At 47.8% G+C, this 24,398-nt stretch overlaps 1 protein-coding gene across 1 annotated transcript; it reads right to left on the reverse strand.

Moving 5' to 3' along the window:
- Nucleotides 1-1,062: 1,062 nt before the first annotated feature.
- LOC138247399 (fibroblast growth factor 21-like) lies at nt 1,063-13,260 on the reverse strand. Its single transcript, XM_069202040.1, has 3 exons — nt 12,692-13,260; nt 9,786-9,889; nt 1,063-3,630 (listed from the first exon to the last, which is right to left on the reverse strand). The coding sequence occupies exons 1-3, from the start codon at nt 12,951-12,953 to the stop codon at nt 3,349-3,351; spliced, it is 648 nt and encodes a 215-aa protein (XP_069058141.1). The 5' UTR covers nt 12,954-13,260; the 3' UTR covers nt 1,063-3,348.
- Between the last annotated feature and the right edge of the window lie 11,138 nt (nt 13,261-24,398).

Genomic DNA, 24,398 nt, shown 5'->3' on the forward strand with positions numbered 1-24,398 from the left:
CATATTTTATCAAGGTTTTGTACCAGTGCAAATCCATACAAAGCGATGCAAACCTGAGCAACGGCGTAATAAACTATTTACTTTCTGGGGCAAAACTTCATTTGCCCTGGGAAATTGTCTAAACATTACTCAAGCAGCACTTTGTGGGGCTTTACATTACTTACATTACTTAGCATCAAGGAGTCATTCCATGGGTGATTCATTGGTGTTCTCATGCTACCACCCATGCTTTTTGATGCAAACCCCTATCTACTAGCATTTGTAGACAGGGGTTGTCTCCTTGATGCAGATGCAAAGTGGGAAAAAAAAGCTACATACGCTTTCAGCGCAAAACCCGTAATAGACATCATACATTTTGCTGCAGATGTGTATGTGTGTGATGCTAGGAATCCTGGTTGTGAGTCAGTGCTTGGTATGAGAGCAGCAATGCCATATTTTTGTAGATATGGCACTGGTTTGCTCTCTTGCTCTCACACAACGCAGGGCAGCATCTTTGGCTGCTGTGCTGCCTTGCATCTGTAAAGATGCCCAATAGAGTTAGTCCCTTGTCCTGCCCTTTGATGCTAAAAAGCATCAAATTTGTTGCTGGGTGGGAGGATTGGCATCTACAGAAAGAAATCACAGCACTTTCTACTTTCTGTTCCTGTCTTTGCCTTGCGAGCTCCTGAGATCTGGGCTAGCAAGAGTGGGGTCAGGTGGTATCAATGGTAAAGTCAGGGAAAGCAGCTGCTACCCCACAAATATCTTAGTTTATGTCCATGTTTAAAGAGGTGTCACTATTAACAGATGTAATGGTACTTAGAACTTTTTGCTGCTTAATAATTAAATCTGTTAACATTGGATTAATAATTATGCCTTCTTTTTTGTGATTCCTTATTCTTCTAAAGGCATGAATCCAGTTAGTTTGGAACCTCTCAAGAAGGAAACAGCCAAGGAGGAAAGAAACAAAGCTAGAAACCCTCACGTTTCATTTTATTCTCACTAGAATGATCTGGCATACCTCTCAGGATTAGAGAATCGGTGGTGGGATTAAAATAAAAGAAAACATAGCACATTTCTCAGTCAGTTTCTCGTTCAGTTTAATTCTGGATAGTTCCATCATCATCTGTGGTGGAATCAAAATGTAATAAACACAATAAAAATCAATGTAATAACAGGCATCTAACAAAGTCGACAAATAAATAAGATCCTCTTTTTGGTCACAATAAATACAATTTTTCTTTGTGCAATATATACAATCGCAGTCAACAAAATAAATAAATAAACCATAGAAGAATAAATACATTACATAAATAAATAACAGAAGTGCCCTCTAAAAAAGAGCTACTTGCAGTACATATATAAAGCACTTCACTTTTCAACCCCAGCGTGCCTTGCACATGAGAACAAAACTTCTGTTGGGATTAAGGGCATCAGTGCAAAGACCTAATATGTCTAGAAGTTCCAAAAACAAATCTATTATAAAATGATTGTTCTTCTGGAAACTCAAAAAGATTTGGAATGCACTATTATCTTGTTCCATCTTTTACCATTTTCAAAAGGCATTGCAACAATATCTTCTTTCATAGACATAATTATCAATGTCCCATTGCATCCTCGTTAAGCTGATCAATTGCATCCTTGTCATGGTAATCAGATGTCGCTGCATTCTGTGGTCTGGGCACCATTTCTTGAAATTACTGTACCAGACTTTACCTTGTTAACAACTCTGCACCGCTTACTCTTGGGCACAGATGACACTAACAAGAACCAAGGACATAAAACAATAAATAGTAAGCCTTTCTCTACTGACATTACAGCAGTGTGAGATTACCCAATCAAGAGAGAAGAGCTGGGTCCACCGTAGGCTGCACAACTTCCAGGCAAGGCATCATGGTTTAATACAATAAAATACAGACATAAGACTGCACCTAAGCTCAGCCATTAGGACAGCACCTACTTCAAGAGCATGGTCAAATCGCGACCACACTTGGTTTGACCATTAAATATAGAGACTGGCTAACAACCATAAACGCATGACAGGCTTGACCAACAGTTGACCCTACAAATAGGCTCATAAGGCACTTTTGATTCTTCTAGGTTGATTAGTTCTCTCTATTTGAATGTGTCTAACCCTAGAAGTACTGACCTAAATGAAGAAAGGCATACATTACACTGGTGTCCTTATGCTCAACCTCTCCATTAGCATGTATCACACTATTCTGATGTGCAATGTGGATCATTGTGCTGGCTACAATGTATTTAAGGAATACATTCTCAGTTCAACTGGAGTCATCTTATGTGGGACAATAATTAAGGGATGACTTTTTGCCCACATGGGAAGTGTTTGTTGAAGAGAGCTTGACCTTCATCCAACCACAACAGCATAGACCCTTTCAGGAGTACAAAATAACAGCACAATAGTCTGTCTTGACACTTCCAGTGGACTCTGGAAGTAGGGCCTTATCCTATTAGTTCTTATAGTCATTGGGAAGAAGGCCTTGTCAAGAGTGCTGTATAGCAAGAAGAGAAGACTATGGCCCAGATTTACTAAAATGTTTTACTGCATTTGCATTTCTTTTGCAACCCTATGCAAAGCGTTGTAATGGTATTTCCTTTCCAATGCAAATCAGGGTTTGTAACACAATTTAGCAGTACTTTATACTTTCCACTGATTTTCATCAAGGGGGCATTCTATTGATGATATATGGGCTTCATCATGCACCCACCCAGTTGCTGTTATCCAGATGCCTACCTATCAACAATAGTAGATAGGGATCTGCACCAAAACCTTACACCTTCTTGAGGCAAGCACAACAGAGGAGAAATGTTTTAATTTCTCCATCCATTTCAAACATTACATGTGTGCTGCATTGTACATCACCTATACAAAGTGAGAAGACTATTACAGCTTAGCTATTGTACTGGAGGGCTCCACTTCCAGTGCAAAAAGTATGGTTCACATCACATGCACACTTCTGCACCATGCAGCAACGGTGTGTGGATTGGCACGTGGCAGTCTAAAGTGTGCTAGCAGTGGGGGAGAGAAAAACAACACAATAGCTTAGTAGAAATGGCACTGGGTTTCACTCTCCCTTTGATGCAATGCAGTACACCAACTTTGCTGTGATTCTTTGCCTCACATTTCAGTGAACTTTCCTCAATGTGCTAAAGGCTGCTGAGTCCAAATTGAGAATTATGCTGCGTGACATACACCCAAGATAAAATCTATGAGGTGCATACAAAATGACATGCTCTCCTTTCTTTTAACTGTCTTTCGATGGTATTGTCCAGCATACGTGCTGGTGGAGGCAATTGTTGGACGATGAATCAATGAAGGTTTACCAGAAGGTCACAGCTTCTCTTCAACTAATCCAAAACATGTCTATAGTGGCTGGCATCTGACTGAGTGTTGAACGGGTCATCCGACTCTACGTCTAGGATCCTCTTTCTGAAACCCTCGAAAGGGTCGCTGTTTATGAACATCTCCTCAAGCGGAATGGTGTTCTGCATGGGCAGGAACTGTGTGAGCGGCGGCCCCTTTGCTGTCTTCAAAGCCAATGAGGCTCTGTGCCTTTCAGAGAAGTACAATACATGGCCATCCTTCAGAGGCACTTCCCGGAAGTTGCAGTCTTCTTCTTTGTAGGCCTTCTGTGAAAGGAGAGAACAAGCAAAGAATTAGGAAAGGTCACCAGTGTAGCACATTACATAGAAGAATGTGTAAACTTTTGTATTTTTCTCAAATAAACAACCAAAAAGTTGGAGTAGTTGAACATTACTCAATACTGTATGCCTGACTTCCAGGGAAAAAAAACTGCATAAAAGATTAAATTTGTTGCCTTTTTTTCCAAAATAAATTATTTTACTGGGAAATTGAATTTTTAATAGCATAGCAACTTAAACTAAAACTTGCATTATTTTCAAACGCCTTACTAGTTTTCATGAATTTCCCCAAAAACTATTTTTTAAAATTCTTACATTACTGTTTGTAACTTTAGACAAGGCAGGCTAGTTTACTAAAATGCCTAAAGTATCACTTACAGTCTGATTTATTTTTTATTTTTACTAAATAGTCTTAATTGTTCAAACCGTTTCTTTCTGCAGGTAGAATGTTCGAAAGAATGTTGCAAAGAATAGACTACGTTATATAAAAATGTGAAGAACAAACAATTAGCATTTCTCTTGTGGACAAAGTTCACATAGCTCAAGTACAACTGTGACATTTATGAAATGATTCATATTGTGCTATTATATGTTTTAGCTGCTATGGAAAATATGGTAATGATGAAGGAAGGTGACAAAATAGAAACTGGCAGGTTGATTACGTAGACATGATAGCTTAGTGAGCACAGCATCTGTTGAAAAGGAGAAATTAATTAATTTATATTGTATAAATGGTCACAATTGGCTATTTTCAAGCCTTTTTGGATTTTGTGGGTAAGCACAGCGCAAATTATTATATTTATTTTTCGGACTTGAGTTATTGTGTTTTCCTACTCCACGCTACATTGGATATTTCTTTTTCTTTTTGGGAGACGATTGTTAGGTTTTATAATGTCTTCCTAGGAAAGTTACTGACTCTGCCACATCCATGTTAGCCATTTTGGAGACCATGGCCTTATGAACCAGTTTTCCCCAAAAAAATCTTAGGTCGAATTTCCCTCTGAACACAAACGGGACACATTTACTAAAGAACTGTCCTGGTGCTGTGCCCAAATGTATACAAGGGGGTGTGTCTGGGTCAAGCCGGTGCAAAAGCCTTAGGGTTTGGTGTGAAACCAGATTTACTAAAATAATGTGATCTGGCTTTGTCCCAAAACTAACGGTGCAAGCAAGGGGTCAAGCAGTATCTATCTCCTGATATACTAATATGTAGTTTACCCTAAAGCACATATCTTACAGGTCTGGCCACTGTTTTGGTGTCTCCTTCTGGGCTTTTCTACTAGAGGGTGTACATCCAAGACTAGGCAGTACAGAATACAATTTGTGCCACAGTGTGCAGCTGTGTCTAATGCAGGACAGATAGAATTAGTACGAGCACCATATATTGCATCTTCGGCAGGCTACTCTTGCTATTTTCTGCCCTTTCCACAATACAGGGCTGCAATGTTTTGGTCAGCACTCCCTTGCGTGAAGAAGAGTAAATCTGGGCCAAAGATGTTTGATAAGTAATGTTTTGCATGTTCCAGTGATGTGAGATAAGTGGTTGAATGTTAGGCTATGTTATGTTACCAGTATCTGTGCAGCAGGCCTCTGCCATTGGTATAGCTTCTTATTGCTATGGGCTATTTTAACCATTCATGTTCTTGACTGTCTGGACTGTGTTACTCTATGTTATGTTACAAGTACCTGTATAGCAAGCCAGTGCCATTGCTATAGCCTCTAACTGCTGTGAGCTATCATACTCAGACTTGTTCTTGACTGTTCGGACTGCGCTACTACATATACTCTGGATGTCCGGCTACATGTTGCCAAATGGCTTTGGGAACATTAAAAACCAGATCCTGGGGGAAGACGTTTTGCTTATATACACTCACAAGTGGACTAGAGTGGCCAGAATGGGGTATGTCGTGTGGCAGCTAGAATTATGTATAAGAAGAGCTACTGGAATTATGTGGCAACAGAAGACAACCTTAGGACTAAATGATGTTGAGTGAAAATGCAAATTATGGAGCACGATGCAGCACACTCTGTGGCAATATTATTTAGCTGTATTTTAACACACATTAATTGTGCCTGGAAATTGTTACACCTCCTTAGTACCAGTTTTACACCTGACTATAGTTATCAGCAACTGAAATGTGACCAATTAACATTTGAAATGGTCTGCCAGTGAGCAGCACCATGTGTCATGCCTTTTAGTTACTTTCCATTTGAGTTAGGAACACTAGATAAGGTATGAAGGAAATGGCTGATTATGTGGCAAGTAAGTAAATCCATAATTATACAGAAAACATCACTTTTGCAGAATCAAATAATTACATGGCCTGGCGTATAAGTGGGGTGCTGGAAGTGGTTGAGGTAACTCGCCTTTTAGCCTTTGATTTTGTGGTGGTTGTGTGAAAGGAGGAAGATTTAGTGAAATGGCCCAGGACTAGGCAGACCTGTTGGCAGATGCTATGCAGCCATGAAGGCTTCTAAGAGAACTGTCAATGGCTGCCTGCCTTGTGTATGCCACATATGTTGGATTGGCAGGTCAAAATTGATCTGTAACTGATCCAAGGCAAATAATATTGCATTATAGACCACTGCCAAGGGCTTTATCGGTTGGCAAATACTCTCTCAACAAGTTATAGGCCCGAGGTGGAGGCAACTGGTATAGCCTGAGGCAGGAAAAGTATAAACCAGAAGAACATTCCATAGGCAGAAGATGGAATGGTTTAAATTAAACAGGGGAAAGAGAAACATTGGAATGTAGGCGCAGAATGCTGACGCAAGTTGTTTTTGGCCAACTACTACTTCACTGTCTACAGTGAAGCTCTCGGTCTTCAAATGTTCTCATAGACTTTCTTCTACAGATGCACAGGAGTTGGAAGGAAGCCAATTGGCCATTAAGCTGTCTGTGTAGAAGCACTGATATCTCCCGGTCATAACAGAGTAATTGTGTTTTTTGTGATAATCCTTCACCTGGGTAAACCTTTGTTAGCACTTTAACTTCACCTAATAACTCTTTTTTCCTGGCCACTGGTTACGCCAGTGTATTATGACCATGACGCATTAGCCACAGCCACACCGCCAGCCCCTCCACTTGACCGCCAGGCTTCCGCCAGGCAGTCATAATCCCCAGGGCAGCGCTGCCCTGGGGATTATGAGTCCCAAACCACCAGCCTGTCCATGGCAGTAAACACCGCCATGGAAAGGCTGTCAGTAAGGGGGACTCGAGGGGCCCGCAGGCACAGCCCCATCACGCATCTCACTGCCCGAATTTCGGGCAGTGAAATGCGCAGCGGGTGCTGCTGCACCCGCTGCACATCAACATTGCCACCGGCTCTATTATGAGCCGGCTGCAATGTTGATGTGACTTTTCCGCTGGCCCAGTGGAAAAGTCATAATAGGGAGCCACCAATACCTCCAGCAGTGGCGGTATAGTGGCGCCTGCGAAGTCGTAATGAGGCCCATAATGTCCACATTTTTTGGACAGGAACGCCTACCTTGCGTGTCTTTAACGCAAGGCGGTTTCCCGCATCCAAAAAATGAATCACACAGAGGTTTTTTGACGTCCACAGGCTCGGGTGTCATAGTTTAAATATGGGGCAAGGTTTGCGCCGATTGTGCGTCAACATTTTTTATGTACATTTGGCACAAACAGAGTATAAATATACCCCTAAGTCCCGCTACATGCAAACAGCCCCTGCCGGCCACCAGCTGCAGCCCGGGGCCGGGCTGGAAGAGCGAGCAAGGGATGCCCGCAAATGGACTGTGCCCTCGACTGGACAGACAGAAAAAAACACATTCCCTGCCTGTGTTTATTGCTGTATTTATTTTCAAAAACAGAAAGCGCTTTGCTTGGTCCTTTACGCTTCTCTCCTAGTTTAAACTAATGAATGAGTGGCCCAAGGCTGTGCATGTTGACAGCATCGAGTTTAACAAGGGATGAGGCTGCATCATGAAGTTGTGTGGTAGGGCAGAGCCACGCTCCCTGTTTTAAGACACTGCACTGGCAGCAGAGCGGGAAACAACGAGCAGTGGTGGCCTTTTCCAGTTTCTGAGCTGTGATGTGCTATCTGCAGGCCACGGCCAACCGAGAGAATTTCAGACTTGGGTGAATTGGCTTTAAAAAGGGGGGCACACTTTACTTTGGCAAACACGTCCGGTTAAAGCACTGACCCCAATTTCCCTAGAGTTTGAATTGCAACTGATGTGCACGTGTTAGTGGTACAATGCTGTTTTTCGCCTTATTTTATTTGTCAATTACGGCTACTTTGCACACTAGCGCCGCAGTTGCGTCATTTTATGACGCAAAAGCGGGGCAAACTTACAAAATACAATTGTATTTTGTACGTTTGCGCCACTTTTGCGTCAAAAAGTGGCGCAAATGCGGCGCTAAAAAAGTATAAATATGGGCCTAAAGTCCCACAGAAGTCAAAGAGCGAGAATAAATTTATCAAGTTACAGAAATGCACCACTATTTGCAACTTTAGTATTTCACACACCAAAAACAAAAAATGCAGAAATTTGAGAAATACCAAAAAAATTATAACAAGATAACGAATACATGGGGCAAATATTAAACAAGTAAGGCCCATATTTATACTTTATTAGCGACGCATTTGCGTCATTTTTTTACGCAAATTCGGCTCAAACTTGCAAAATACAATTGGATTTTGTAAGTTTGCGCCGTTTTTGCGTCAAAGAACGGTGCAAATGTTGCGCTAAAAAAGTATAAATATGGGCCTAAATATCTTAAACCCTGGAGCTCTACCTAGGGCCCGCTGGCAGACAAGGACAGGATTGCACAGCAGGACCAGAGTTGGACAGACAGGTTACATCCCCAGAGTACAGTGCCTGGAAGTAAGGAAAGCAGACCTGACTCATTAGATTTCAAGCCTGGGACCTGCACCTGATGCACAGAGCTCCCTGCACCAGGTGCAATACCGACCCGGGCTGTCTCCCTGCGTTACCCCTCTTCGGCCAGGCACAGTTTCAAGGTTGGGCCCTGGTGTCCTTGACACACTGCGAGCACATCAGCCATATCCCAGAATGTTATCTGGGCTGCGGTGTCAGGAATTACCAGCTCTGCCCTGTACACGCCAGTTCTGATAACCCCGAGTAGAGGAGACTGAAATTAGGTTACAGACTGTCTCAGCTGACTGATAGTGCCACCTGCGATAAGCCACACACCCTGCTTGCGAGGCACTTTTGTTCTCACTGAGCTTGCAAGTTTCACTGGGAAATTATAGATGCATAAAAGAATATGTTTCATTAAAAGGTCCTGAGATAAAACTGCCAAATAAATGAAACACTAGAACCAATAACAACAATTATGATGAGGATGATGACAAATATTATTATCATTAGCATTAGCATCATTAATAACATTAATGGTATTATTATTCGTAGTATTATTATTATTAGTAGTAGTAGTATTAATGGTATTATTATTATTATTATTATTATTATTATTATTATTATTATTATAATCTTGGGGATTATTATCACGGCCTGCTCTGCTATGTGGAAAGTGTACAATCCCCATCTCCTGAGAAATATAAGGAACCATCCTTAGCGTGTTAGGCAGGCCTATTATAAGTAAGGGCTTCTGCAGTAGCTTTCAGTATATTTCTATTCTTTTAGCAACTCAGACTACTTACTGCAGATTCTACATTTACAAATTGATCCTTATAATTAGTTATATTTCTACATATTAAACAGCTACTTAAAAAAAATATTTCCTATTTCTGTCCTTTAGCCTGTTTTTACGACTATAGGTGAAGGACTTTTGTATGCATATACTTGGTGACATCACATTTGCTGTTTCAGACAGGGGTGTTTCATTACATCCACATAGGAATTTCAGGATACCCAAAAAATAGTGCATAAAGTGAATTTAAACTGAAATCATTTATAAAGGCGTGGTCATCCTGAAAATCTGGCATGGTCTGACCCCCCTAAGTTGGATAACCATAGTCCAAGTAAATACATTGAATAGGAACTCTAAAATTGATGAGGTAGATGGAAATGTGTAAATTGTCTATCACTACTGCAAGAACATCAAGATACATGCATAAATGTGAATTGTATTTTGTAAACCTTGTGACTCTAAATTCTCATCACTGCTTCAGGATCTGTGGGTGTCCACCACTTACCGAGCCATACAGTTGGAAGGTGTGGTCCATACACAGGTAGAGGCCACTTTTCTTGCCCCGGATGACCAGGATACCAGGTTTCACAGCCTTGATCTCCAGCAAACCTGTAAAGCAAGAAAGATGCCATGGGTTCTGAATAATTTGAACACAACTGAATACAAGCAATCACTTCAGATCAAATACAGATTAGCATTTGTGAAGTTTGGAGGGCAAAATCTTCAATTAGGTAGATTTGTACTGGAAAATAAAATCTGTTTTTAACAGACAGTAATGTTTACCAATCACTCTCTACCCTTTAAAATGTATCAATGTTCTTGATTAAGTTTTTGATGAGGAAGCTACGTTTCTCTTAATTAAATGTATTTAGATGTTGGAGATAAAGTTTGATTTGTTAATTCAAACATTATTAGGATTCAATGCTGATGTCCGCCTTTCCGCTGCAATAAAAGCCTCTAGGTTCACCATGAAGTTAGCATGTTTTGCATAATTAAAGGGCTGTAACTAGAATCTGTTCAACGTTTTCCATCAAAATTGCGGGAAAACAGTTGTGCAGCTAGGCCAAATATTTGATGTTTTTCCCCAGCACTGGGGAGATGGATGAGGAGAAGGTTGTTAATTTTGCACAAAGAAATTCAGCAGCGAGGTACTGGATGCAGACAGGTGCAATCTGACTGGACTGAAGAACACTTCAAATCAGCAGCCTTCTCAATGACCTTACAAGGGCCAAAGTCTAAGGGCCAGATCTGCTAAAAAGTGGCGTAGTGCAGGGCAACAAGTCAATGTGCTGCACTGCGCTGTGTCATTTGGAAAGGGCAACAATGTGCCGCATTTAAGGAATACCCCACATTCCTGTCCTTTCCTCCTGCACTGGCACACAATGGGCTGCCTAGCGCCAATGCAGGCACCCTTGCACCACGGTGCAAGGTTGGATTGTTTTGTGCAGGAAGGGGCACCTTGCTGCACCGCACAAAGACAGCTCTGGGGGGCTTTTTAATTAAAAAAAACATATTTCTCCTTGTAGCGCCTCACCTGGGAAGGCGTAAGGTTTTGGTGCATCCTTAGGTTTACCAGGGTTGGCAAATCTGGGGATGCGTCAAAATCCATGAGTGTTGTGTGGGAAGGCCCACTGCAATGCCCATGGAATGCCTCCCTAATGCAGAGTAAGGCAGCACAGCGATTAGCGCTGCCTTGCCTTACTCCACATCTACGAGGCCATTTAAAGCCAAGCAACGTGGCTGTGTGTGGCCTTACAGATATGGTTGCAAGGAATGCACCACCATTGCATCACAAAAAGGAATATGCCTTTAAGTGTCTGCAATTCAAATTTTTCAATGATAACTGCAACAAGTGGATGTAATCAAATACTATACAGAACATGCTCAACGTGCTATGCAGCTCCCTAATCATCAAACTGGTACAGACATGTCTTACATTTCGAGAGATGTGGCTAGTTGCCCAAGATAGCTTCAGGGAGATTAATGTTTTGCCCGGGCATGCTGAGAATTAGGCATGTTTCTAACATGTCACCATATTTCACAGATTTGGAATTCAGTGCAATACCCAGCAAATCAGTGCCCATTCGAGGCCGATGGGACTGGGTCAGAGTCAGTGAAGCGGTTTCAATGCTTCATTACATTTTCATCTCGTTTGAAATTAGGTTTTGGCTACCACATTATCTTCAATTAAAAAGTGTAATTAAACCCCAACTCCTGGGCTTTTGTTAATTCCCCTGAATTCCCTGTAACGCGACTTACCGCTATGAGCAATTAACTTATGAGAGAAAGCATTCTTTACATTGTCAGACACTATGTCAATCTGAACCCGAAAATACAGAGGCTAGCAGCACTTCCACGTGCTGGGAACATAAATCAGACCAGAGGAGTGCACCGTTCACCTCAATGGATCCAATGCAGTTTACGATGACACCAGTTGCCCCCACAAGTTCTTTCATTCAAACAACAGGAAACAAACATATGTTACCTATTTCTGGATATTACACCAAAACTAAATGCAGTCTATTGGGCTCAGACTTGGAGAATACATGAGCTCAGGACCAGTACACACATTTTAACAGTTTAACTGCAAACAATTCACACCAAAGAAAGCGCAACAGAATCATAGAATTGTCTGATGGGCTGACAAAAGTGTGACTAAACTTTTTTTTTTTTTTTTAAAGAAAGATGCTGTTTGGGGCATCCTCCCGGAAACCTGAACACACCCGACACGCCTCCTTCATGGGTCGGCAGCTGCTTTCTTCCCCAGCCGTTCAACTTGTGGATATTTCAGGAGGGCATCCCAACACCGCGCAGACTCAGTGAAAATGAGGCTGTGATGTTTTGGAGAGATTTTCATAAAAATATCACAGATCGCAAGCCAGCTTGTAAGTGGTGACTTGAGACATTTTTTTAAAATTCTGAAGTCCTGCTCCATTGCATTCTGGTACTCACAGTAGCACTATGACATCCAAAAACCTTAGGTACACCAAGGCAATATATAGGGTGATATTAATCTGCAACTAGTTATGGATATAGGGAGCTGATGCGGCAAAATATCATTGGCACAAACCAGATCAAACAGAATTTGCCAAAAAGCTCTCATTTTAAAAATTAACAGATTTCTTTTAAGTTTTCGATTTGCATATTTGATAGATGCTTGGTGGGTTACTACTTGTTCGCTGTTGTCTAACGATAGGATCAACTAAAATGAATGAATCCAACAAATTCCTGAGAATTCTGCCTATAATGCCCATTATTAACCTTCTACACAACTTCCAAACTTAGTATAGGTTGCCAAACATCCACAGACCATTTAAAAAAAATCACTAGCCCTAAACCTGGAGCCCTTTAACAGCAATGCATGTCTATTCACATTCTGTCAGGGGTTGTAAAAGCAGTAAGGATACTCACTATATAGAGTCTGGTGCAACGATCCGCTCACTTCACCTTCTGGGGTGATCTGCAGGTGTGTTTGGGTATCTTCATTAGAAGCATAGAGATGTCGTAGGCGCACCTGGTCCGAGAACTCCAGGACTGGGTTTGAGTCATGCACCGGAAAGGCCCCCGTTGTGCGGGAAGAGACCAAGCTCATGACCAAGAAGAGAAGGTGGGACCACCCCATCAGAGAGGACTCCGCTGCGATGGACGATGCCTCTGCTATCGTCTGAAACATGTGCAAGAGCAACACAGAGCCTCGTGGACTCAGAAAAAGTTGCCAAAATTTTGAAACACGTCCAGGAATTGCCGAATTAATAGAAAAATCAATGAATGAATTAAAAAAGTGTATTTGTGATCCAAATTTCGCCTTTTAGTTTCCTTATTGGCTTAGAGATATGGCAAGGTGAAATTTCAAAAACTGATTGAAAAAAGTTCTAATAAATATGTACTAATATTAAATATATATAAATAATTATGTAGTTGAAACCGGATTCTATTCTGAGTCTTCTTGCAGCACTGAGTCCTGGTGATCCTGCACACAGGATAACTCGTGCTTCCACTCACAAATAATGTAACCGGGTGAAGTATTTATACCGTCCTGTCTTCAACCCCTACCAGCCCTCCCCACCCCCTATAATCTGACTCATCATGACAGATATATACACAGGCACACTTTGGGCTCCATCTAACGCAAGCCGTGTTTACTTTTTTCACTGCAAACATTTTTTTCTTCTTCTAAGGTTTCCGACAAGTGACAAAGGGAAAAGTTGAAAACTATGATGCAACGCCTGCGGTCGTGCTGGAAGCGAAGTCACCCGGCCGGCTTATCTGCCTGCTGCCGAGGACCGGCCACTGGGACGGTGTTGGCCATTCACTCACGTGGGACTTTTTTTTTAGATTAGTTAAGTGCTAAGGAGCAAACATTGCTGTTCGCTTTGAACTTCACTGACGTCTAGGTAGTCACAGTTCAACTACCAGGATTAACCATTGAGCTGGAGTCAGAGTTAGCATCCATAGCCTGTGGAAGCTCGACATGCCAGCAAAACCAGACGATAGCGCTGGCAGGAATGGCGCTGGCGTTGGGGCTTCAAAGATTCGTACTGGGCAGACAGAAGTTGAAATTTGGCGAGATGCAGGGGCGTAGCTTCGTCAGTAAGATTAGGGGGGTGTGAGCTTCAGCTTTTCCAACAATCACGCTGGTTAAAATACATTATATTCAGTGGCGGCTCCTCGTGTGGGCGGAGGAGCGTCGCCCCCGCTAGCAGCAGAAGTTGCAAACCTTTCACAAGGAAGGGACAATAAAATACGTTTATTGTCCTTTCCTTGTGAAAGGGGTGGGGCCATGGGGTGACGAGCAGTGAGCGGAGTGCACTCCGCTCACTGCACATGTATGTTTGGCCGGCCATTGCGGGCCGACCAAACACACATGTGCATAGGGCTCTTTCCAGCCTGGCAACACACTTGCCGGGCTGGAGAGAGCCTACACAGGCTCCCAGTCTGCCTGGGAGCGCCCTGGCTGTGCGCTCCCAGCCAATCCTGACGCTGCTCTTAGCAGAGTCAGGATTGGCGCAGGGCAGGCTGGAAGCCTGTGCCTGCCTACAGGACGGAAGAGAGGATCGGTGTGACGAGAAGCTGCATGGAGGTAAGTTTATTCTATTTTTTTTTTAATTCAAATTTCTTTACCCTCCTGCCCCCCTCCCCCTCAGCGCGCACAACCCCTCCCCCTGTAACTCCAATGAGCCACTGCTGATTATATGAGAAGCAGACAGGAGCGTCGCTCCCCGCCAGTAGCAAAAGCTGCAAACCTTTCACAAGGAAGGGGCAATAAACTATGTTGTGCGAGTAAATTCAGAACCAACTATACCATCACTGTAACCTGTGTTTTTTTAAGTGAATTTCTATGTTATTTTTAAATTCTATTTCCTAACTATAATGCCCCTGTAACCTTTGTTTTTTTCAGTGAATTTCTGTGGTTCATTTAATGTAAAGTAATTTTCATTACTATACATTAATCCAACCACCGCTGCGCATGGCCAAAGGCTGCGCGTGGCGGGGTTGACCACAGGACTTAGGGCCAACTCCCTATAACCACCTAACCCCGTGCCTGTCACCAGCCTCTGCGACCAACCGCTCTAAGCACCAAAACCTGCACACTGCCCTTAACCGCATGGGTGACCTCCCTCCCCGGACCGATCATGGCCCCAGGAACCCTATCCCCAGGGACCGGCCTTAATTAAATAGAGAAGGAGGTTCTGGTGCCCCTCCCAGGCCAATCTCATCCCCAGGTACCCCAACCCCCAGAGCCCGGCCTTAATTAAATGGAGGAAGGGGGATGCACAGGCCCCATCCCTGGGCTGATTTTGGCCACAGGAACTCCATTATCTGGGGACCAGCCATCTCTCCTGGGTGCACCCAGGACATCCAGTGTGCAATGGGACCGCGGGGGGAGTCTTAAGGTGCGCGCGGTCCCAGTTGGCTTCTGCTTCCTGTGGGAGCCAGCACTGCTGCACGGACAGGGAGCTGCTAAACACACAACTCCCTGACTTTCAGAGCAATCATTTCCTCTGTTGAAATAGAGGAAACCTCAGTTCCCAGTATGCAAGAGCTGTTTGATAGCCGTCGCTTACTGGGAGTGGAATTTTGATTGCTCTGACTTGGCGGGAGCTGTCAAAGCCCCAGCCAAGTCAGAGTAAAGAGTTAGGTCCTAGGGGTGGGCACACCGGGACATAGCAGGAGCCGGCCCTGCGGCTTGGCGGGCCCCAGGACCATTATTGGCTCCACAAATGGGGCCACAGGGCCCCCCTCCAATGTTTTCATTTAGCCCCAGGGAGGTGGTGGTCCCCTGGGCCAGAGCTCTGCGACAGAGGGGGTCATTACAACATTGGCGGTAAAAGCAGCTTACTGCCGTGCAGAAGACCGCCAATACACCGCCGCGGCCGCGGAATTCCGCCACAGCTATTATGACCCACATCTTGGAATCTGCCGAAATTCAGACACCCACACAAGTCCGCCACACCAAAGGTCAGTGTAAAACTGGCGATAACAAAACCTCCACCTCCACGGCAACAGAAACACGCCCATGCTATTATGACACACGAATCCACGTGGCGGTCTTTCAAACGCGGTATTCCATTGGCGGTACACACCGCCGAGCTCAAAATACACACACATCTCCAAAACACCGCCACATTGGACAATTCAAAATACACACACCTGATACACATACAAACACCACTCCCACACACCCAATACAATATAAAACACACACCCACATCACCCACAAACCCTACGACCAAAAATCTGAGACGAAGGCCAGAGAGATAGCACAGATTAGACAATCCCACCACACAGAGCCACACAACACCATCAACCACACTACTTCCACGCACAAAACACCACACACCACCACACATCACCACACTCATCAACACATACACCACCCCACACATCACCCACACCACCCCATGTCATGCCAAAGACACCCCCGCTTTTCCGAGGAGGAGCTCCGGGTCATGGTGGAGGAAATCCTACGGGTAGAGCCACAGCTATTTGGCTCACAGGTGCAGCACACATCCATAGCCAGGAAGATGGAGTTATGGCGCAGAATAGTCGACAGGGTCAACGCTGTGGGACAGCATCCAAGAAATCGGGAGGACATCAGGAAGAGGTGGAACGACCTACGGGGGAAGGTGCGTTTCGTGGTCTCCAGGCACAACATTGCGGTTCAGCGGATTGGCGGCGGACCCCCACCTCCTCCCCCACAACTAACAACATGGGAGGAGCAAGTCTTGACCATCATGCATCCAGAGGGCCTCGGAGGAGTTGGTGGAGGAATGGACACTGGTAAGTCAATTCTTAACTTTCATATCCCCCACCCTACCTGCATGCAATCACACACCCCCACCCTCACCCCCTCCCCTATCACTCCAAATCTTCACTAATGTACGCATAACACAAGCCACCCATACCAACACCAAGCCCTGCATGACACAACTAAGCCTGGACACCCATCACTAAAGCATGCTCACTGCACATACCCAGAACACCCCCCCAACCATCATCACACAAGCCCCCACACAGGAATGCTTGCACTGGGGTACACGGTGAGCCACCAATTGCACACCATGACACACACACATGCAGTAATCATGCCCTTATGCCCCTGCAGGATCACGAAGGACCGTCACCACCCGGGAGGGTCCAGACAACTCCACTCCACCCACAGAAGAGGCCCACAGTGACAATAGCAGCTCTGCCCTACTGGATCCTGATGACCAGCCCGGACCATCGTGGGCCTTGGGACAGTCGGTTCCCCTTGCACAGGCACAGCCCAACACTGACCTTCCACCCTCTGGTAACACCAGCACAGCACCCACCCAGCGGGCCCAAACCTCCGTACCCAGGACAGGTCAATCAGCGGTGTGTCCACCACTACAGGGAACCCAGGAAAACCCACCACCCCAACAACAACAGGGACCTGGGGGCAGTGGTAGTGGGCACACGGTCCAGGGAACGGAGGCACAGGAACATAGGGGAACTGGGAGGGCTGCTGTGCGACAGGGGGCGGACAGGCCAAGGGAACCCACTCTCCACGAGGCCCTATCCTCCATCATGGGAGCATACCACCACTCCAAGGAGACGATAGCGACGGTCCTGGTCAAGTTTCAGGAGACCCAGCGCCTGCAGGAGGACCAGTATTTGGGGTTCAGAGAGGAGCTCAGGACCATCAGCTCCGCCTTGGGCACCATCGTAGGGGTGCTGAAGGACATACAGTAGACCTTGAGGGACACTGTGGCACTCCAAGGGGCCCCTGACACTAGCCAGGACGAAGAACTGCCCACCACCTCCGCCGGCGCTAGTGGACAGGACGCCCCGCCACAGGACCACCACACCAGCACCCCACCCCCTGCAGACGGACAACCACCACGCAAGCGGGCCCTGAGATCCAGGAACAGAACAGAGCAAGTTGGCAAGACCCCCGCCAGGAAATGAGACCACCCTGATTGTCCTCCCACTGTCCCACTTTGTTACCCTGTCCATACTTAAACTGCCCCAGCTCCACTTCCTATGCCCAGATGGGCAGTGCACCTGTGAGACTAATAGACTGGACTCTGCCATGGACATTCCTCCACCATCACCCATCACCCTTTTACAACCCCCCTCCATTTGTGAGCACTTCAATAAACACCCTTGAACCACAAAACAATCTGGAGTCAGTCTATGATTTGATAATATGTATTATCAATGACAGTGTAAAAAAGCGTTTCTACTTGTAAAGGCAACATACCTATGTCACACATCACAAGTCCTTGAAGGATGCATGCAGATGACACACATTGGTAACCACACCTGTAAAACCGTAATGGAAAGGAACAACTCAGCTTCCAAATAATGCTATGAAAATACACACAGGATAGAGGAAGACGTGTGACAGTGAATGTAATGGTAAAAATGTAAATGTTCTCACCTGTGTGTCACTGGAAATATTGCTGTATGACTGACTCCCTGTTGTCAGTGTCTTCTTCCTCAGCTTCCTCCTCATCACTGTCCACAGGCTCCACAGCTGCCACAACACCGTCATTTGGACCATCCTCCTGCAGAAAAGGCACCTGGCGTCGCAATGCAAGATTGTGAAGCATCGAGCAGGCGATGATGATCTGGCACACCACCTTCGGTGAGTAGAATAGGGAACCACCTGTCATACGGAGGCACCTGAACCTGGCCTTCAGGAGGCCGAAGGTGTGTTCGATCACCCTCCTAGTCCACCCATGGGCTTCATTGTACCGTTCCTCTGCCCTGGTCCTGGGATTCCTCACTGGGGTCAATAGCCAGGACAGGTTGGGGGTAACCAGAGTCCCCTAATAGCCACACACGGTGCCTCTGGAGTTGACCCATCATATCAGGGATGCTGCTATTCCGCAGGATGTAGGCGTCATGCACTGAGCCAGGGAACATAGCATTAACCTGGGAGATGTACTGGTCTGCCAAACAGACCATCTGTACATTCATAGAATGATAACTCTTCCTGTTCCTGTACACCTGTTCACTCCTGTGGGGGGGGGGGGACCAGAGCTACATGGGTTCCATCAATAGCACCTATGATGTTGGGGATATGTCCAAGGGCATAGAAGTCACCTTTCACTGTAGCCAAATCTTCCACCTCAGGGAAAATTATGTATCTCCTTACGTGTTTCAGCAGGGCAGACAATACTCTGGAAAGCACATTTGAAAACATAGGCTGGGACATCCCTGATGCCATGGCCACTGTTGTCTGAAAAGAGCCACTTGCAAGGAAATGGAGCACTGACAGCACCTGCACGTCAGGGAGGATTCCAGTGGGATGGCGGATTGGTGACATCAGGTCTGGCTCCAACTGGGTACATAGTTCCTGGATTGTGGCACGGTCAACTCGGTAGGTGACCATGACATGTCGCTCCTCTATTGTCAACAGGTCCACCAGCGGTCGGTACACCGGAGGATTCCGCCATCTTCTCAAATGTCCCAGCTGACGGTGCCTAGGAAGGACAACAGCGACGACCGAGTCAAATTTTAGCAAGGTATGTACCCACAGTTACACAGAACACGACACCAAACATAAAACCCTTCCTGCATGTGTGTTGAGTGTAGGCCTAGCTATGTGTGACGCAGAAGTAAATGAAGCCATGTGGGCCCCTGAAATGGCGGCTGCCTGACCTCTGCACTGGGACAATGGGATTGTGGGGTAACTGCGTTGGCGTTGCACACTGTCGCGGTAGGCGGTCGTAGACCGCGGCGCAATGCTGCATTGGTTAACATCGGACCCTATGGGTCCCAGGAGCCAATGAACAAGTGCGCCGGCGGTGATGATACGCACCGCCGCGGACGTCACCGCCATTTTCTATTTGTTCAATCACTAGATACCTGACCTTCGACAGGAGAGGACCTACACTGCAAGTGCTGCTGTGACCTCGGTCTGGAAGCGACGATGGCTGCTGCATCTGGGAAAAGGGCCCCTGCCTTCACTGCTCAGGAGTTGGAGAAACTAGTAGACGGGGTCCTCCCCCAGTACACGTTACTCTACGGTCCTCCGGAACAACAGGTAAGTACACAGGGAGCACGTTGTATTGGCTAGGCCTGGGTGGAGAGGGCTGGTTGTAAGAGGGAAGAGGGCAGAGTTCAGGGAACATGATTGCATGTGCCAAAGGGCAAGGGTAGGGATGGGGGACACTTACATCTACGGTGCAGTTGGTAATGGCTTCTCTTCTTCCCTTGTGCATGTCATGTAGGTCAGCGCCCACCAGAAGAAGGACATTTGGCGTGCCATCGCCAAGAACGTCCGGTCCCTGGGGGCCCACCAGAGATGGGGCACCCACTGCTGGAAGAGATGGGAGGACATTCGCCGCTGCAGCAAGAAGACGGCAGAGGCTCAGCTGGGGATGGCCTCCCAACGTGGGAGGGGTGCCCGTCGCACCATGACCCCCCTGATGTTCCGGATCCTGGCGGTGGCCTACCCTGAGTTGGATGGGCGCTTGAGGGCATCACAGCAGACACAAGGGGGTGAGTACTACCTCATTCTGCGGAGTTTGCGCGCAGTGGAGGGGTCTGGGTGGGGGAGGAGGGCTGTGGGTGTACCTAGGCCAGGCAGAAATACGTAGACTAGGCCCCTCTGTAATGCAGGCCATGTGGCACTCTACCCCACCGCAGTATAGTGCCAAGTACAGGTATAAATGCCCCTGTGACATCCATGTGTGCAGATGTCCACCATAGCCATGTAGGCCACATCCCAGGAATTGCATCTGCAGAGGCCAGGAGCACGGCGTAGTGCAGGGGGCAGCTGTGTCTGTATTGTCCGCCAACGGTAGCGGTATGCCATGCACTCAACCTGTTCTTCTTCTGTCTTCCCTCCCCCCCCTTTTTGTGCTTTCCCTGCTCTTATGCGCATCAGCATCATCAGGCGGAGGTACAGTGGCACCGGAGCACGAGGGAGCTGCATCCCACATGGCCATGAAGGGCCACACCACGGACTCAGAATGCACCAGTGGGACGGAGGGCGAGGGGAGCTTCATGTCGGCCACCGGATCACCAACCAGCGACATGGACTCGTCCGCCGATGGGAGCTTCCTTGTGGTGGCGGCACCATCTGTGCCCCCCACTTCTACAGGTACAGCTGCCACCTCCCCTACCAGCACCGCCCTCCCAGCAGCCCCTCAGCGTTCGACCCGTGCCCGCTCACCCAGGAGGGTGGGCATCACCTTCGCCCCAGGCACCTCAGGCCCTGCCCCAGTCACCCCTGCTGCCCTCAGTGAGGAGGCCATTGACCTCCTCAGGTCACTCACTGTTGGGCAGTCTACCATTGTGAATGCCATCCAGGGTGTAGAAAGAGAGTTGCAACACAGTAATGCATTCCTGGAGGGCATTCATTATGGTCAGGCTGTCCTTCAGCGAACCCTGCAATCTCTGGCCTCAGCACTGATGGCAGCCATTATCCTTGTATCTAGCCTTCCCCCTCCAACCTCCTCCACCCAGACCCAATCCCCTGTACCCCAGCCCATCCCAAGCACACCTACAGACCAGCATGCACACACGTCAATACCCAAGGGAAGCTCTGGCAAACATAGGCACCACACAACCCACAGGCACTCAAACAAGCATCACACACATGCAGACACACCAACACACACTGCCTCCACTGTGTCCCCCTCCTCGTCGTCTGCCTCCTCCCTCCCAGTGTCGTCTACACTCCCACCTGCATGCACTACATCTACCGGCACCAGGAATCGCACCAGGACACCCAGCAACACAACCCGCTCACCTGCACTCACCACCTCCACTCACATTTACACGTCCCCTGTGTCCTCTCCCAGTGTGTCTGTGACGCCCCCACCCAAAGTACACAAACGCCGGTAACCACACACCCAATATCCATCCACCTCACGACAGCCTCCAGTACCTGCACCTGCACCCAAAACATCTAAAGTGACACCTCCGACAACCACCTCCTCTTCCTCCACTCCCAGACCCCCTCCAACTACCCATCCCAGTGTTCGTCAGAAACTGTCCCTCTGTAAAATTGACCTTTTTGCCCCCACCCCCCCTCCAATTCATCAGTCCCGTCGTAGCGCCTCAGCCAAAAAACCTCCAGTACCAGTGGTGCCTGTTCAAGGTATGTGGAGTGCACCGGCCACCAGGGCAGGCAGTGTGACCCGGAGCCAAGGCACTGGCAGCCCACCCCCTGTAAAGGCTCTGAAATTGGAAAGTGGCCGACGGGACCGTGTGAAGACTCCTGGAGGCAAAACAACTCACAGGGGTTCCAGGGGAATTTCAGAGGCAGCTGTGACTCCTCCAAAGGTGGGTAAGGGCCAGAGGAAGTCTGCACAGCCTGGTGTGAGCATCACGGCGGAGAAGGGCGGCATCCTTCCCGGCGGTCGGGACGCCACCGCCAGCACCGTCGTGACTGGTCCGGATACCACCGCCACTGCCGGAGTCATAGCCCAGGAGGGCCCAAGTATCGTCACTGGTCAGGAGACCACCGCCACCGCCAGAGTCACAGCCCAGGAGGGCCCAAGTATCGACACTGGTCAGGAGACCACCGCCAGAGTCATAGCCCAGGAGGGCCCAAGTATCGTCACTGGTCAGGAGACCACCGCCGGAGTCATAGCCCAGGAGGGCCCAAGTATCGTCACTGGTCAGGAGACCACCGCCGGAGTCATAGCCCAGGAGGGCCCAAATATCGTCACTGGTCAGGAGACCACCGCCACCACCAGAGTCATAGCCCAGGAGGGCCCAAGTATCGTCACTGGTCAGGAGACCACTGCCGGAGTCATAGCCCAGGAGGGCCCAAGTATCGTCACTGGTCAGGAGACCACCGCCACCGCCAGAGTCATAGCCCAGGAGGGCCCAAGTATCATCACTGGTCAGGAGACCACCGCCAGAGTCATAGCCCAGGAGGGCCCAAGTATTGTCACTGGTCAGGAGACCACCGCCGGAGTCATAGCCCAGGAGGGCCCAAGTATCGTCACTGGTCAGGAGACCACCGCCGGAGTCATAGCCCAGGAGGGCCCAAGTATCGTCACTGGTCAGGAGACCACCGCCACCGCCAGAGTCATAGCCCAGAGGGCCCAAGTATCGTCACTGGTCAGGAGACCACCGCCGGAGTCAGTGCCCAGGAGGGCCCCGGCTGCCACAGCCCCGCTGGGCAATGAGGGAATGTCATGCCACACACCAATGCCAAGTCCACAGAACGTAATGCCACACACCAATGCCCAGTCCAGAGAACGTCATGCCACACACCAATGCCCAGTCCAGAGAACGTCATGCCACACACCAATGCCCAGTCCAGGGACCGCCATGGCAAAGCACCGCTGAACAGTCCAGGGACCGCCATGGCAAAGCACAGCTGAACGGTCCAGATCCACCATGGCAAAGCACAGCTGAACAGTCCAGGGACCGCCATGGCAAAGCACCGCTGAACAGTCCAGGGACCGCCATGGCAAAGCACCGCTGAACAGTCCAGGGACCGGCATGGCAAAGCACCGCTGAACAGTCCAGGGACCGCCATGGCAAAGCACCGCTGAACAGTCCAGGGACCGCCATGGCAAAGCACCGCTGAACAGGGCATGCACCGGGGAAGAATGAAAAGGCCGCCACATCACGCATCGTTATCCCATGTGCAGCTGGGACAGTGACGGGACAGGAACTGTCACGGGGAGTCTAATCCAGTCTGGGCACCAGTCCCCCTACAGAACCAGTGGAGGCTGTTATCGACTTGAGATACTGTGGCTTTGCACTCCCCAGGATGTAACAGTGGGCAAGCCACCCACTGTAGAGACTTGAGAGACTGTGGCTTTGCACTCCCCAGGATGTAACAGTGGGCAACCCATCCACTGTATAGACTTGTGAGACTGTGGCTTTGCACTCCCCAGGATACATCAATGGGCATGGAGCCCCGTCGTGGATCTGGCTTTGCAGTCATCCGGCTGAGGTGCCCCTCCTTCCCTTCCCCCTGAGGTGCCTGTAGTATTTCTATCTGATGCCCCGGCAGTGTTGTGGCCAGGTATCTTTTGTGGGCCTTGCCCATGCATTTTTGGACTAGTGGTGCACGGACATTGATATGTGCATATCTGCACTACTTCTCGTCATGTATATACTTTTGACTGGTTTAATGATCTGTATATTTTTGAGACATGTATATTGATACATTACAATGTTTGAACTGATTTCGTTTTGTCTTTGCATTCTTCCGGGGGGGTTGTGGGTTGTTCCTGAGATTTTTGTGAATGCATTGGTGTGTATGTAGTACTATGCGAGGGTGGGGGTGAGGGTGGGGGTGTTGCGTGTGTGTGTCCCTAACTTTTGCCTCCCCCCTCCCCTATGTCGTAGGTGCAGTACTCACCGTTGTCTTCACCGGCGCCGGCGTTGCTCTTCGTAGATGAGTAGGAATACAAGGGCTGGTAGGATTTGGAGTTCCAGCTCCATGGAGTCCTCCTTCCTCGTGGGATGTGTTCAGGTGAGCGTTTTCCCATTGCAGATACTGTTTCCGCTGTGTTTTTATCCACGGTGAATCCGCCCCGGAAAAGGTGGCGGATTGGCGGGTTGTGATACTATAGGTGGTACATTGTCTTCCGCCTGTCTGTTGGCGGTCACCGCCGCGCTGCTTGTCTGTACCGCCGTGGTGGGCGGTGTGTTAAAGTGGCTGTCTTTG

The sequence above is a fragment of the Pleurodeles waltl genome, chromosome 7, assembly GCF_031143425.1.
Source record: "Pleurodeles waltl isolate 20211129_DDA chromosome 7, aPleWal1.hap1.20221129, whole genome shotgun sequence".
In the NCBI taxonomy this organism is placed as follows: Eukaryota; Metazoa; Chordata; class Amphibia; order Caudata; family Salamandridae; genus Pleurodeles; species Pleurodeles waltl.

Coding starts and splice junctions, on each gene's coding strand:
- LOC138247399 (XM_069202040.1), bottom strand. CDS start 12,953: ATGTTTCAGACGATAGCAGAGGCATCGTCCATCGCAGCGGAGTCCTCT. Junction 9,890..12,691: donor GTTGCACCAGACTCTATATA/GTGAGTATCCTT, acceptor CTTGCTTTACAG/GTTTGCTGGAGATCAAGGCT. Junction 3,631..9,785: donor CCTTCCAACTGTATGGCTCG/GTAAGTGGTGGA, acceptor CTCCTTTCACAG/AAGGCCTACAAAGAAGAAGA.